This window comes from Calliphora vicina, chromosome 1, assembly GCF_958450345.1.
Source record: "Calliphora vicina chromosome 1, idCalVici1.1, whole genome shotgun sequence".
Classification (NCBI taxonomy): Eukaryota; Metazoa; Arthropoda; class Insecta; order Diptera; family Calliphoridae; genus Calliphora; species Calliphora vicina.
In genome coordinates, this window is record NC_088780.1 from 38,324,037 (window position 1) to 38,339,283 (window position 15,247).

At 31.1% G+C, this 15,247-nt stretch overlaps 1 protein-coding gene across 1 annotated transcript; it reads left to right on the plus strand.

Moving 5' to 3' along the window:
* Nucleotides 1-10,150: 10,150 nt before the first annotated feature.
* LOC135958366 (protein takeout-like) lies at nucleotides 10,151-14,222 on the plus strand. The gene is made up of 5 exons (XM_065509273.1): nucleotides 10,151-10,269; nucleotides 10,351-10,434; nucleotides 13,477-13,627; nucleotides 13,687-13,826; nucleotides 13,887-14,222. The coding sequence occupies exons 1-5, from the start codon at nucleotides 10,206-10,208 to the stop codon at nucleotides 14,186-14,188; spliced, it is 741 nt and encodes a 246-aa protein (XP_065365345.1). The 5' UTR covers nucleotides 10,151-10,205; the 3' UTR covers nucleotides 14,189-14,222.
* The last annotated feature ends 1,025 nt before the right edge of the window (nucleotides 14,223-15,247 follow it).

Below are 15,247 nucleotides of genomic sequence, written 5' to 3' on the forward strand. Positions count from 1 at the left end.
TAATAATTAGCTTCATATGTAGCCTACCTAAACCTGTCCTGATGAAGATAAGGTCTGCACAAACGATTCTATGGGCCACAGAACTTGAAGCAACACTTGAAGCCTCAACAAAAAAAATAAATTGATTAATAGTTCCATGGTGTTCATGGAAACAAAATCGGTGAACTGGTTTACTGCTTCGATCACTCAAAGTTGTTACAATTTTTCTTTGAAATACTTTCTAAAATAGTTTTGACAAACAACATCCTATCATGGCGTTGTTATCATAATTTTGAAAATTTTCCAAATTTTTGGAAAAATTTAAGATCACACTACATTTAAAGTTAATTTAAAAGAGTACTCTTTACAAAAGATACACTGGTATTATTTATAACTTTGTTATGGAAATTAACCCCAGAAAAACCCTACAAAACAAAACAATTAAAATACTTATTTTAATTAAATAATTAAATAAACATCCATTATTTTGCAATTTATTTGTATACCCTGCACTACCAAAGCTGTAGATTGTTATAATTGTAATTCCAAAGGAATTAGAATCACTTGGGTTTAGCAGGAGCGGAATAAGCTCCTAAACTTTTAAGGAAGCCGTACAAAATAATTGACGCACATCAATGTAAATTATTACTTACATATTCGCAACTGATGCCGGCTATCAAATGGTCAACTTGTCCGACTATATTTTCTTAATTGTTATTATTTTCTCACATCATAAAACCTGTAACAAACCCTAATTATAAAAAAAAATAACAAAACACCTCAAGAATATTGTTGATCTATTAATCGTTTAGCAAACAGTGAAAAACATTAGTTTATTATTGTTGTAATCTGATAGATTGTGAATAGATAATTATTTATTTATTAATTAATTATTTAGTGTGCGGAATTATTAGAAAAATGTTGTTTTTTATGTAGTGCAAAACATTGTTAAAATTCGAGAGTCGCATGATAAGTCACTTAAATTCTGCAAATGATTTCCCAACTATTTCAAATAACTAAGAATTTATGATCTATAATGCCCAATATATGTATAAATTTCTTCTGGTTACTCACTTTCCGGGTTCATTGCCATTTAATTCAACTCTGAATTGTATATGGTTACTAGGGTGACCGGATCTCACAAATATGTTGGACCCCACAAAACGATTCCCCTTTCCAGATATTGAGATAGCCGAAATTTGAGCTCGATTAAACGACGCACAGTGGTATGGGAAAAAAAGATGGAAATAAATCTATAACTTCTAAACCCTTAGTCCAATTTGAATGAAATTTCACATACGCAAAGAAGAACTGTTGTCGTGTTTTTAAGTTTTGAATTTGGACCTAATGACCCCACAATGAGCGGGACCAAGGGTCCCTAAAGTAGGACACCTCGGGTATGTTCAATTTTAAAAATGATCCTATTTATTCGTTTGTGTTCCGATTTTAAAAAACTTACATATATAGAATCGAGCACTACATAAAACCTCGTCGTAGCTATCAATTATCTTTTATAGCTTAGGTGATATTGGCATTTGAAAATTAAATTTTCAAAATTTTTACCCACCCTACCCAGTTTTTTGATGACCGCGGTTCCAAAAATGTCCCGATTTTCTCCACTTTTTTTCACAGGATTAACAACAGATGTATATATGAAATAAAGAAAGAATTGGTTAAAAATCACGGCTGAGTCCAAAGCTACATGCATTTGAATTTAACACATTGACTGCCAAGGCACTTTCACCAAATAAGATGCTGGGGGCCATAGCATTTTCTTTGCGTAATCTCTTCGAAAACGTCAATATTGGAATTTAGGCTACTGTCAGTAATATTTACTACTTAGAAACCGATTTTTTATAAAGAGGGTCTTACGAAATGGCGAAAAGGATTTTTTTATGGGATACTGAGTTAGAAAAAATACTCAGTACAAGTTCAGAAAGTTATGAAGAATGTGAAGATTACAGTTTTGATGAGGAACTTCCAGACAACATCGAAAAAATTCTTAAAATCCAGCACTATTGTCTGACATGGCTAGAGAGAATAAAAGTCGTGTCAGACATATGTGACCAACGTGGCGTAAACCGCATAGTGCGGTGTCACACACATGTGTCCGACGTGGCATTCAATGTGTTAAAAAATAAAAAAAATGCGATTTTTCGCTATTTTTTTGGGGAAAAAGTACTTTTATTCTTTATAAGTTATCTAAAAAATTTCTAAGATGATGTATAATGAATTTGTACTTTTTGAAAAGCTAACTTTACATCAAATATTTTAAATGAAAAAGCAATTTATATTTACCGAGGGGACCAGGTAAAACGCCTATTTTTTCTGTAAAATTCAACTTTAGGGAAAAAAATTCTCAAATCGCATAGACGATATCAAAATATTGTAACCGATTTCAGATGGCCCAATATGTTCTTAATTATTTTGTAAAGGGTTCCGATAACCCCGCCCCTAGTATGGATATTATAGCCAAAAAACGAAAAAATCCCATTTTTGGAATTTTTCAATACTTTATTGGGAATTGCGGGATTCCTGATTACAAATTTCAAAATATGTTTTTATTTTTCCATTTTCAATAAAAAAATCTATATAAGTATAAAATTTCATTAAAAAATATTCATAAATAAAAATTTTATTTCAATTTGAAAAATTTGTATCTATGCAAAATTCAATAAAAAGCATTTTTTGTCATATTTTTCAAAAAAGTATTCCATGAATTTGTTAATTGTCCAAAGTTATATACATTATTAGAAAGTAGACAAAATCCTCTATCCATTGATATATAACATGTCTACCTTGTGTTTTTTACGTGGCAAATTAATTAGGAAAAACCTAACAACTCGCTGAGAATTTACCTTTTTGGAAAATTTTAAGTTAATTTAAAGGAGTACCTAGTCTTTACAAACGATACACTGGAATTATTTATAAATTTGTTATGGAAATCCACCCGATCAAAATCATACAAAACAAAACAAATCAAAACAATTAAAATAGATATTTTTATTTACTAATTAAATAAACATCCATTATTTTTTAATTTATTGTTATACCCTACACTATCGAAGCTGCACATCCTTATGTTTGTAAAAAAAACTGTCTTAAACTATTTCTTTTAAATAAATATAATTAATTATTCCAATCGGACTAGAATCACTTGGGTAAACCGATGGATTAATTGACAGTATGCAAAAAAATTCTAAAAAAATATTAGCAGTTTGGGTTTGGTAAAAACAGCTTCAATAAGTTTGGTCCAAGGTTGGCTACCGATTCGAAATGGTAACGGTTTTTTACATAATATGGTTAACGATATTTGAGCGGTATTTTTCATTAACAGCATTTTATAATATTTCGATTAAGGTAAACCGTTATTATCTTTATTATAAACTCTTGCAGATTTCAAAAAACTTTATTTTTGAAAAAAAAAAAAATATTTTTAAGTTTAAAATAATTCCAGAAAAACGGTGTTTAGTGGTAACGTAACTTTGCGGTAACGGAAGACAACCTTAACTTTGTCTAAAAGTCTCTTCTCGAAATAGAGCTCCTTAATATTTAAGGCAAGCGTATCAAAATAAAAGCGGGCCATCTATGTAAATTATTACTACACAGAGAAAACAGATTCGTAATAGCAATAGAAAATCAGTGGATAAAGCAGAATTTCGGTTGAAGCAATCACACTTTTGTTACCACTTCTAAAATTTTGTATTCAGAACTGTAAAATTCGGTTGCTATTACGAATCTGTTTTCTCTGTGTACATATTCGTAACTAATGCAGGGTAACAAATGATCGACTTGTTCTTTTATTTTACTTATTATTATTTTCTCGCATCATAAAACCTGTAGTAAACCCTAATTATAAACAAAATAACAAAACACCTTAAGAATATTGTTGATCTATTCATCGTTTAGCAAACAGCGAAACATTAGTTTATTATAGTTATAATCTGACAGATTGCGGATAGATAATTATTTATTAGTGGCAACTAATAACGCTGTTTTTTATGTATTACAAAATATTGTTAAAATACGAGAGTCGCATGATAAGTCTCTTAAATTCTTCTAATGATTTCGCAACTAACTATTTCAAATAACTACGAATTTGTTATCTACTATGCCTAATCTATATATACACACCGTTACAAAAGTATACATACGATCGACTTATTGGGCTTTTTTTTAAACATATATATATTTAAAAATACAAGGCCTGACTCTTTCATTCACTGACTCATCAGTGAGTGGGTGAGTGAGTGAATGAATGAGTCAGGCCTTGTATTTTTATATAATAGATAGTATGTATACTTTTGTAACGGTGTGTATATATAGTATATATTATATACATATAAAGAAAAGGACGAAGACAATGTCCCACTCATGTTGCTGACCCGATTTTCTTCATTTTCTCCACAAAATTTTTATTCAATTAGATGCTTTTGAATTTCGACCTTATCTTATATAGAAATGAAATGGTCCATGTATGTAATGGCATCACGTGAGAACGGCTGGAGCGATTTGGCTGATTTTTTTTATTCGATTCGACATGTTCAGGAGATGGTTTGTAAAAAAAAATTTAAAAAAAATTTAAAAAATTCCTGTAATAAAAAAGCAGTACAAATTTATATTTTATTTGCAAATAAATTAGATCAGGCAGGTGCATGTAGGTTGGAGAAACTTGAAGAACTAACATTAGTAAATGCTACCGGCCAAAGCCGGGGCGGTCAACTAGTAGAATATAAATAAAGCGTCATATGCGGGAAATTTTTCTTTACTTCTTTAATTTGAAAAAATGTGCCGTAAGTACACCGATTGCTCAACAAAAATTATGGTGAATATGTTTCATTGGTTTCAACGTGCTGGAGATGGTTTGTTCGGTTTAGAAGTGGTAATTTTGACACGGAGGACAAATATCGCCCAGGCCAGCCAAATTAATTGAAGACCAGGAATTGGAGGCATTACTCCATGATTATTGTTGTGAAACTCAACAAGAGCATGCAAAATCATAATAGATAGGACCCTTTTGCTCCCACCAAATACAGAGCGTCATGGATATTTGGCATCATTACTTGCAATGAAAAATGGATCGACTGCAATAAACCGAAGCGTAAGAGATCGTATGTGAAGCCTGAGCAACCAGCCGAATCAATGCCAAAGCCAAATATCCATGGCGCTAAGGTAACGCTCTGTATTTGATGGGAGCAAAAGGGTCCTATCTATTAAGAGCTGCTGAAATCTGATCCAACCATCACATGGAACTTGTACCGAATGACACTTATTCGTTCGAAGCGAGCATTTATCGAAAAACGACCAGAATATGCGGCCAGACATGAAACCGTAATATTTCTATAATGAAAACGCTTTATACAATACGTGTTAAAAACTAATTAGAATGAAATGGTTGGGAAGTTTTGCCTCACCTGCCTTATAGTCTAGACATTGCGCCGCCCGACTACTAATTCTTTCGATCGATGCAGAACTCTCTCTCAGGAATACGCTTCACTTTGGAAAAGAAAATCCGATATTGGCTTGATTCGTTCTTGGCCTCAAAGTATGAGCAGTTACTTTGGTTCGGAATCCATACATATGTTGCCAAAAAGATGGGAAAAGGTCATACCTAACAATGGCCAATACTTTGAATAAATTTATATTGTACAAATGTTTCAAAATAAAAGCTAAAAACCCGAATTTTTAAGTAATACACCCAATATAAATTACTATAATGATCGCAAAAGCTGTAGCATATCGTGAAAAAACAGAGTCCTGTATAAAAGACCGCTTCAAATACATGTTGAAGTTATGCTTAATACATGTTGTAGTTTGCCAACTAGGGAACGAATCATCATTGCAGCGGAGGAAGTGTATAAATGACTATAATGCCAGCATTTGTTCAAAAAGCTGTAGCAAGTTATGTAATAAAGGTAGTTAGCAAGTATAATCCGGCTCACTTCCATATCCCTAGTTTGCCAACTAATATAATCCGATAGAGCCGTTGGCTGGACAAAAACGAATTGCACAGCATGAAGAGGACAGATAAGGACTTTCACCGACTCTTCCTCATCATGACATGATTTATTTTCCTCGTGGACCATATGGTGTAAGTAGTTTCCGTTCTAAATATAACTTACAGACTGAGGGAGGAACTCCAAAAACCATTTCATTAATAAACATTCGGCCTTCATAAACCTACCTAGATGTCGTATAGACATCCGTTAGTGATTTAATTGCTGACTGATTATCGGTTCATATCCTAATATTCTTACAACTTTTTCTGTATTACATCAGCTAATGCCCGGTCTTTTAATGGCCGGCAGGCAACTCGAATTTCAACCTCTTTCGAAAAGCCAACACCTAAACAAGTGAATTTCAATGACACAAATCACAAAAATATTCTGCATACTCGAATCCATCCGTGTCACAGTAGTCAACATTCACAGGAACACTCGTCATACATACCAATAAAATCGCACGGCTATTATCTCCGGTTTTTATGCTCCTTCATTACTGAGCCTGACCGCCGTATTTAGAGCCAAACATACTGGTTTAATGTTAAGTCAAACAGTGCTTACGAGAAGCTGACTCCTCAGCAACTCGCTGTTACTATTTATACACACCGAGTCATCTTCTAGTAAATTCCAGTATTATCTATTTCTAAAATGATCGCCCAGAGCTTTTAAGGCTGATTTGCAGTTAATCAACATTGTTTATAATTAAAAGTTTCAAACGATGGAAATATTGATAAACATGATGATTGTTGCAATCAGCAGTTACAGATTGTTAAATTCAAATTGATAATACGAATTCGTAACAATATGTTATCCTGTACTTCCTCTAGAAGAGTACATCGTCCATTTTGCCATCATTCAATGCTGCTGTAGTAACTCAGTACATTTAGTGAAGTCTATAAGCAGCAGTTTCCCAAATACAGCCACTACGACCATATTCTTACATCAGAGAGTTAATTGCAACGTTCCTAAGAAAAGCCCCTCCTATGTCTAAAGATAGGGTCACATATGGCAAATATTTGCTCAAAAAAGTGTAACCAAATTAGTTTGACGTGTTTACTCTTACAAGTGTTCTGTAAGATCAAACATCATCAAATAAAATAAAACTAAATTTTTTGTTTTAAATCATCCTAAGTTTTTCAAATAAATAAAAGAATTCAAATGTATTTTATTTAGTGGTTACGTCTTTTTCGACAAATATTTGTCATGTGTGACCCTACCTTAAGTATGATTTTTCCACGTCTTCTACGAGGAATGCAGTGCAGTCTCTATAGATTTCTCTTTCATTAATGTAGCAGTGTTGGGAGCCAGAAAGTCGGTACGGATCTATTGACGAACGAATAACAACATCAATTATCCTTTTCATGATTTTCAAGAGCAAAGGCGACAGTTATAAAAAGGGTTGTTATCATCTGATACTTGAATTGAATTACCATACTTTTCAAAAAAAAGTAATTGTCCAAATCCGGTTTATTTTCTGAAAAGTTATTTTGGCAATTTGGACTATATATAAATGTTAAAATCACATCACTGATCCACAGTAACTATACCCTTCCTGAAAGTGAGAGAAACCTTGTGGTGGTGCATAGATTTAAAAGCTCAAACAATAGATCAATTTAATATTCGCTTTTGAAAAAACAATTATTCATAAAAGTTCATATTTTGGAAGAAACTTTAATAGAATTGGAAAAGAAAGTATTGTAATAAAAAAAAAATACCATGAAGTATCCGCTTGAATTTTCACTCACTTAGGACCATATACGCTTAATTTCATATCCATTATTATAGAAAATTCAAAAAGTACCATTAGAATATATAAAAAGTACCAAAAAGCAGCCACTTGTGGATTCCCACCCACTCGGGCCCATGTAAGCTTTATTTCATGTTTCTATGTTCATTGGTGAAGAAATTACAAAAACTACCATTCGAATAAAGAAAAAGTACCAAAAAGTCTCCCCCTAGAATTCTCACTCACTTAGTACCATATATGCTTAATTTCATGTTTCTAAGTCCATTGTAATAGAAAATTCAAAAAGTACCATTAGAAGAATGAAAAAGTACCTATAGTTCAGTTCTCACATTTTGGTACCTAAATATAATCCCTTATTTCTAACACTAACTTCACTCAGATACATATCAGCTATCTTTAATGTCGATAAGTGAAATAATTTAAAATATTAAAAAGGTACCATTAGGAGAAAAGTATCAAAGTACCTTTTCCTCCTTGAACACCCCTCAAGTTTGAAATTTAAAAATATTCCATTTTGCAAAAGTTGTTTATGCTACAGACATGTCTCAATCGATTAAAATCTGTGTTAATGTGCCCAATAATAAATGTGTTTTAAAAAAAGTACCAAACTGTTTACCCGGATTTGGCCTAAAATACACCATGGCACTCGAGTTCCAAATAACAACCTGTTAGTTAATTTTTGTATGAATCCAGGAACCAATGTTAAAAAAATTATCAAAATCGGCTTAATAATTTGCAATAAAATGTATTTTACCGATTTTATCCCCTTTTTGGTACCTTTTTTATCCCCATTGCGGTGGTAACATATTACTAAAATAATTTTCTGGATCATGGTGGGAGCTCATAAATATTCGAATGTGTATTTCAAATTTTAGAAAAACATATTTTATGAAAAAGTACCAAAAATAAACACAATTTTTATCCCTTAAAGGTTCGAATTTCCAAAAAGTACCAAACTTATATTTTTTATTTTTTGATAAGTAAAGAATACGATTTAAATTTTGTTTCTATGTTTATTGGTTTAAAAGATACATAGGGTGCCAAAAAAGTACTAAAATACAGTTTTTACCCATTTTCTCCCCTAAAAGGTTCGAATTTCGAAAAAGTACGAAACACCTGTCAGCTTATTTTTTAAATGGAGTAACAAGCAATTTCAAGTTTTTTTGTATCTTTATTAGTTTTGAAGATATAAGATTACCGGATTTACCCGTTTTTACCCTTTTTATCCCCTAAATGTTCGAATTTCCAAAAATACCTTCTTAGTGGATCGTTTTGGGGAGGGTGGAACCCACAGTTAAAATTTCATGATTCTAGCTTCAGTCGTTTGGGCTGTGGGATGATGAATCAGTCAGTAACGTTACTCTTTTATATATACATAAAGACCAGCATCATTTTTTACGCCATTTTAAAGCCAAATATATTGTCCCTAAAATGGTGACTCGATTAGTTCAGGAGTTATAAAGAACAATGTTAATAAAAGTACGTTTTTTCATATAAATTAATTTTAATATGAATTTAGGTGTCCTCATACCGCGTTCTTTGTTAATTTTTTAACATCGCGATCTTTGATATTTTGACCTTTAACCTTTTGGAAGTAAACTATTTTATTCACACCATTTTAAGGACAATATGGTAAATCCGACTGCTGTCCGCTTTCACATGGATCTTCCCTACTACGTCATTCGATTTGAAATAATTTCACTTAATAATTTTACTTATTAAATATGTTAATATTGATCTATAATTTTGCAAATATGTACTTAAATTTGTATCCTCGTATAACAATGTTTTCCAAGTTTTAATTATTTTATTATTCGGTTCATTTTACAAATATGTCTATGTATCATTTGATCAATTATAAACGATGTTAGTTACAAGTTGCTTTTTAAAAATAAACAAAAACATACACTGAAATACAACTATAACGAACTTCCTTAGTGTCTCTACAAATAACACGATATTATTTATTTTAATATCTTTATCTTTCTTTCTCAGTTGAAATTGGTTCAAACGCCAGACCCAACGCTCTGGAAAGACCCGAGTCTCAATTTTCCCCAGGAAAAAACTATCGACAACTTTGGAACAGTTACAACAAAACCTTTAAAGGATCTCGAAAATTTTTTTCTGTTTCAGAAAACTTTGTTAATCATGGGATTTTTGAAAACATTATCAATTCACTATAAACATATTTGACTGTTCCTCTGAATCTCAGCTGTTTCTTGTAATATGCCAGTTTTATTTATGTAAGTAAATTGTTAGAACTGTTTATTAATTAACTAAAAGGTACGAGTACATCACAGTAATATTGTATATTTATATTTAGATGTCAGTGGATTAAAACCATGATATCAATACGCAAATTGTAAAGGTTAGTCTCTTAATTCTCAATTATGAAAACTATATAAGAGCGGAAATTGTTAGTAGTTAGTTTAGTTTGCTGCAAAAGGGAAACGCTAAGTACTGCATTTGAAATTAAAATGTCTTGGAATATAGTTATAATTCTAGTGATCACAATATGTTTGAGTGTTAACGCAGAATTTCGTAAGTTGCGGCTAAAAGTTCGGAAATAAATTTTGAAATAAGTGATAATGTAAAAAAATCTATTTTTCCTATTCTATTAAGCTAATGATCCTAAACCCTGTAAATATGGAGATGGGGAATGTGTTAGAGATGTAATAAATGTTCTGCTTAAAGATAATATACAAGGTAGGTAAAAAGCTAATGGTGCAAAAATATGTGATCATTAGATCATTAACAGAAGACCGATCCTGACAAAGCAAAGAAAATAGTGTTAAAAAATCATTCTCAGGATCGAAAATCAACTGAAAAGCAGAGTTTTTTCAAAAAGTGCAAATTGTAGACTTTTAAAATGAAAACACGTTAAATCTTATATAGTCTTTATCAACGTATACTTTAAGATAAAGATTGAAAAAAATTGTAAGTGAAAAAACAAAATTTAATGAAAACAGAACTTAAGATAATCTATATATATAAAAGAGTAACGTTACTGACTGTCTGACTGAAGCTAGAATCATGAAATTTTAACTGTGGGTTCCTCCCTCCCCAAAACGATCCGATAAGAAGGGATTTTTGGAATTTTTTTTTTTTTAAAAAAAAGAGAAGTAACACTCAGGCAATTAATATGCCTATATATAATTGTGTTACTTTCTTTGGAAAGGGGATAGAGAGTAGAAGAAAAGGTGGTGAAAGGAGAAGAAAAGCTTTTTAATTGACAAATCTGCAATTGCGCGTTATGTTTATTATTAGTGCTGGTTGCAGCGCCTGTGGTGGTGAGATGGCGCATTAGTCAAGCCAACAACCTTTATTTAATTATTTTACTTCGGTGGCGTTTTAGTGTTAAACCACCGTGTTATACCACCATTTAAAAAATAAGCTGACAGGTGTTTCGTACTTTTTCGAAATTCGAAACATTTAGGGGAGAAAACGGGTAAAAACTGTATTTTGGTACTTTTTTTGCACCCTATGTATCTTTTAAACCAATAAACATAGAAACAAATTTTAAATCGTATTCTTTAATTATCAAAAAATAAAAAATATAAGTTTGGTACTTTTTGGAAATTCGAACCCTTAAGGGATAAAAATTGTGTTTATTTTTGGTACTTTTTCATAAAATATGTTTTTCTAAAATCTGACATAGACATACGAATATTTTATTATGATCTCCCACCACGATACAGAAATTTATTTGAATAAAATTTTACCAAAGCAATGGGGATAAAAAAAGGTACCAAAAAGGGGATAAAATCGGGAAAATACATTTTTTTTGAAATTATTAAGCCAATTTTGATAATTTTTTTAACATTGGTTCCTGGATTCATACAAAAATTAACTAACATGGTGTTATTTGGAACTCGAGTACCAAGGTGTATATTGGGCCAAATCCGGGTAAACAGTTTGGTACTTTTTTTAAAACATATTTTTTCATGTGCACATTAACACAAATTTTAATATTTTGAGACATGTCTGTAGCATAAACAATTTTGGCAAAATGGAATATTTTTAAAGTTCGAACTTGAGGGGTGTTCGAGGAAGAAAAAGGAAATTGGTACTTTTCTCCTAACGGTACTTTTTTAATATTTTAAATTATTTCACTTATCGACATTAAAGTTAGCTGATTTGTATCTGAGTGAAGTTTGTGTTAGGCATAGGGTACAATATTTAGGTACCAAAATGTGAGAACTGAACTATAGATACTTTTTTGTTCTTCTAATGGTACTTTTTGAATTTTATATGACAATGGACTTAGAAACATGAAATTAAGCATATATGGTCCTAAGTGAGTGTGAATTTTAGGGGTAGACTTTTTGGTACTTTTTCTTTAATCGAATGGTAGTTTTTGTAATTTCTTCACCAATGAACCTAGAAACATGAAATAAAGCTTACATGGACCCGAGTGGGTGGGAATCCACACGTGGCTGCTTTTTGCTACTTTTTCTATATTGTAGCGGTACTTTTTGAATTTTCTGTAATAATGGATATAAAATTATGAAATTAATCGTATATGTTCTAAAGTGAGTGAGAATTCTAGGAATAGACTTTTTGGTACTTTTTCTTTATTCGAATGGTACTTTTGTAATTTCTTCATTAATTAACCTAAAACCATGAAATTAAGCTTATATGGGAGTGAATGGAAACCACAAGTAGTGGCTTTTTGGTACTTTTTATATATTATAATGGTACTTTTTGAATTTTCTGTAACAATGGACATAGAAATATGAAATTAGGCGTCTATGGTCCCAAGTGAGTGAAAATTCAAGGCCATACTTCTTGGTACTTTTTCTTTGTTCTCATATGTACTTGTACATATGTACACTTGTAATGGACCTAGCGTTTCCAAAAAACCGAAGAATTTCAAAACCGCGGTTTCGTTTTTTTTTGGGTTTTGTGATAATTTTAAATATTAATTGTTATAGAAACAAAATTAGTTGATAATATAGGAAAGGCTATACAAATTTAAAATTCAAACTTGACGGGTTATGGTTTAGTGAATGCGAATTCAAAAGAGATAATCAATGGTACTATTTGTTTATTGCAATGTTACTTTTTTAATATTTTATAATAATAAACCTAAAAATTTAAAATTAGGCACACATGATTCTGAATGAATTTGAATTCACAAAAGGTGACTTTAGTGGTAACTTTCTTTTGCATTTTCTATAATAATGGACCTAGAAATATGAAATTATACATTTACAATTAGATTCACAAAGGGAGACTTTATTCCAAAAATTTTCGTTTTTCGATTTTTTCCGAAAATCCACCCATTAAAGATTTTATAGTTGCTTTCGTTACCTTTTTGGGTAACGCCAGTAACTGCCAGTACATAAGTTTCATTCGAGTTTCGAGTTCGGTTTTAACAGCAACCACGTTTTCAAGCCCTAAAACCGAAAACGTAAACCGACAATTATAATTCGGTTTTTACTTTTAAACTATTTTCATTAGCAAAATTTAGAAAAATTTAGAAACTACCAGTATATATATTTCATTTGAGTTTCCAGTTCGGTTTTAACCGAACTAAATATGATATATGAGCGGATTATTTATCGAAATAAACGAAAACCTGGACTTACAAAAAAACACGAGTTAGGGACTTTCTATATTAAGGTAACGATATATTGATATATTGAGAATTTTGGAATTTTTTAAAAAAGATAAAATATTTATCTTTTATACAGATTTATATATGTATGTATTTTACTAATATTTGTCTCTCTTTTTTAACTCTAGGCGATGCTTCAATAAATCTGCCATCACTTAATCCATTGAAATTCAATAGCACCCGCATTCAACAAGGTGAAGATAGTCCAGTTAATTTAGATCTACTGTTAATAAATAGTAATATGCATGGACTCGAAACAGTTAAAGCCATTAAAGTCAAGTAAGTCGAGAATATCTATCCACAAATTATTAACTTTACTAAACGAAATTTTTTAACAGGGGTTTTGGCAAAGACTTAACCAAAAAACATAGTCTTGTTTTTCACACCGATTATTTGAGTGCAGTCGGAGACTATGAAATTAGTGGAAAAATTTTGATACTGCCCATAAAGGGTAGTGGTAAATCCAATATATCTATGGGTAGGTGAACTTGTTGGGTTATTATAATATGTATTTCTAATACCTTGCATTTTTTCCTAGTTGATGTCGATATATTTATGAATTTCATGGGTACTCCTGTTGAGAAAGATGGTGCAACATATATGCATATCGAGGTCCTAAACGTGGATACGGTACCCAAAAAGATGGTTTATAATGTGCAAAATTTATTTAATGGCGACAAGGCATTGGGCGATAATATGAATTTATTTTTAAATGAGAATTGGCAAGAAATCTATAATGAAGTACGAGGTTCTTTAAACAAAGCATATGGTGATGTTTTTAAGGGTATCATTAATGCGGTTTTTAGTAAATATCCTTATGAGAAATATTTCACCGAATGAATACAATGATTTGTAGTAAAATAATAAAAGCCTTAAGTCAACATATTTTGAATATTTGTTGTTTTTTTTTTGCATAAGAGATAACCGAGCAAGAACCCTTCAAGCTGTGGAAAGATCCAAACGTAATGTTAAGGTTCCCAAATTAAATTTAGTTCTAAACGTTTTAGTAAGACTTAGGTTTTAGGTGCTAAATTCCCTATTTAATTATTGATAAACTGAGGAACTGATTGATAAGCTGTATTTCCTATGCGCATTTCACTGGTAGCTTAGGCCAGATCATCAGGAAACCTGAAGCCCAAAAGGTTTAAATAAAACTATAGAGTGAATGAGAATTACACACACTCAATCTTTATTTTATAAAAATATCAAATTTTCTACTACTACAATTGGTTGGTTTGTAAGTCCATGATTTAACCTTGCCCCCATACAAATGTCCCCTCCGGAATATTTTTATATGTTTGAGCAGTCATATTTATGCTGATTACGCGGAAATCCGGATCAAATTCTGCACAAATTAGTACTAGGTACTTAGAAATTGTACTGTAAAAAATGGCGAAAATCAGGCAACATTTGTCCCTAGCAGGGGCCGTAACGGTTATAAGATATATCAAAAGAATTCCTTTATAACAGTTATTTTGTAACTTTAAAAATAAAAATTCTTCTAAAACAGTTATTTTCAACGAAAAAATAAATGTTCGGATGAAACTGTTAAAAAGGGAGTTTTAATTTGCTTTTATAAAATAAAACTCATTTGAGGAGTTTTATTTTCCCATCATAAAATAAAACTCATTCAAATCATAAGGAGTTTTATTTTTCCCGTCAGAAAATAAAACTCGTTTTATTGAAATTAACCAGGAACCTTAAGGGTTATAAGTAATATCAAAAAAGTTATTTTGTGACTTTAAAAATAAAAATAAAAAAAAAAACTCTAAAACAGTTATTTTTCAACGTAAAAATAAAAGTTCGCACGAAACTCTTAAAAAAAAGAGTTTTAAATAGCCGCCATTAAAAAACCTCATTTGAGGAGTTTTATTTTCCCCGTCAGAAAAAAAATTCATT

Coding starts and splice junctions, on each gene's coding strand:
- LOC135958366 (XM_065509273.1), top strand. CDS start 10,206: ATGTCTTGGAATATAGTTATAATTCTAGTGATCACAATATGTTTGAGT. Junction 13,628..13,686: donor GTTAAAGCCATTAAAGTCAA/GTAAGTCGAGAA, acceptor ATTTTTTAACAG/GGGTTTTGGCAAAGACTTAA. Junction 13,827..13,886: donor TAAATCCAATATATCTATGG/GTAGGTGAACTT, acceptor ATTTTTTCCTAG/TTGATGTCGATATATTTATG.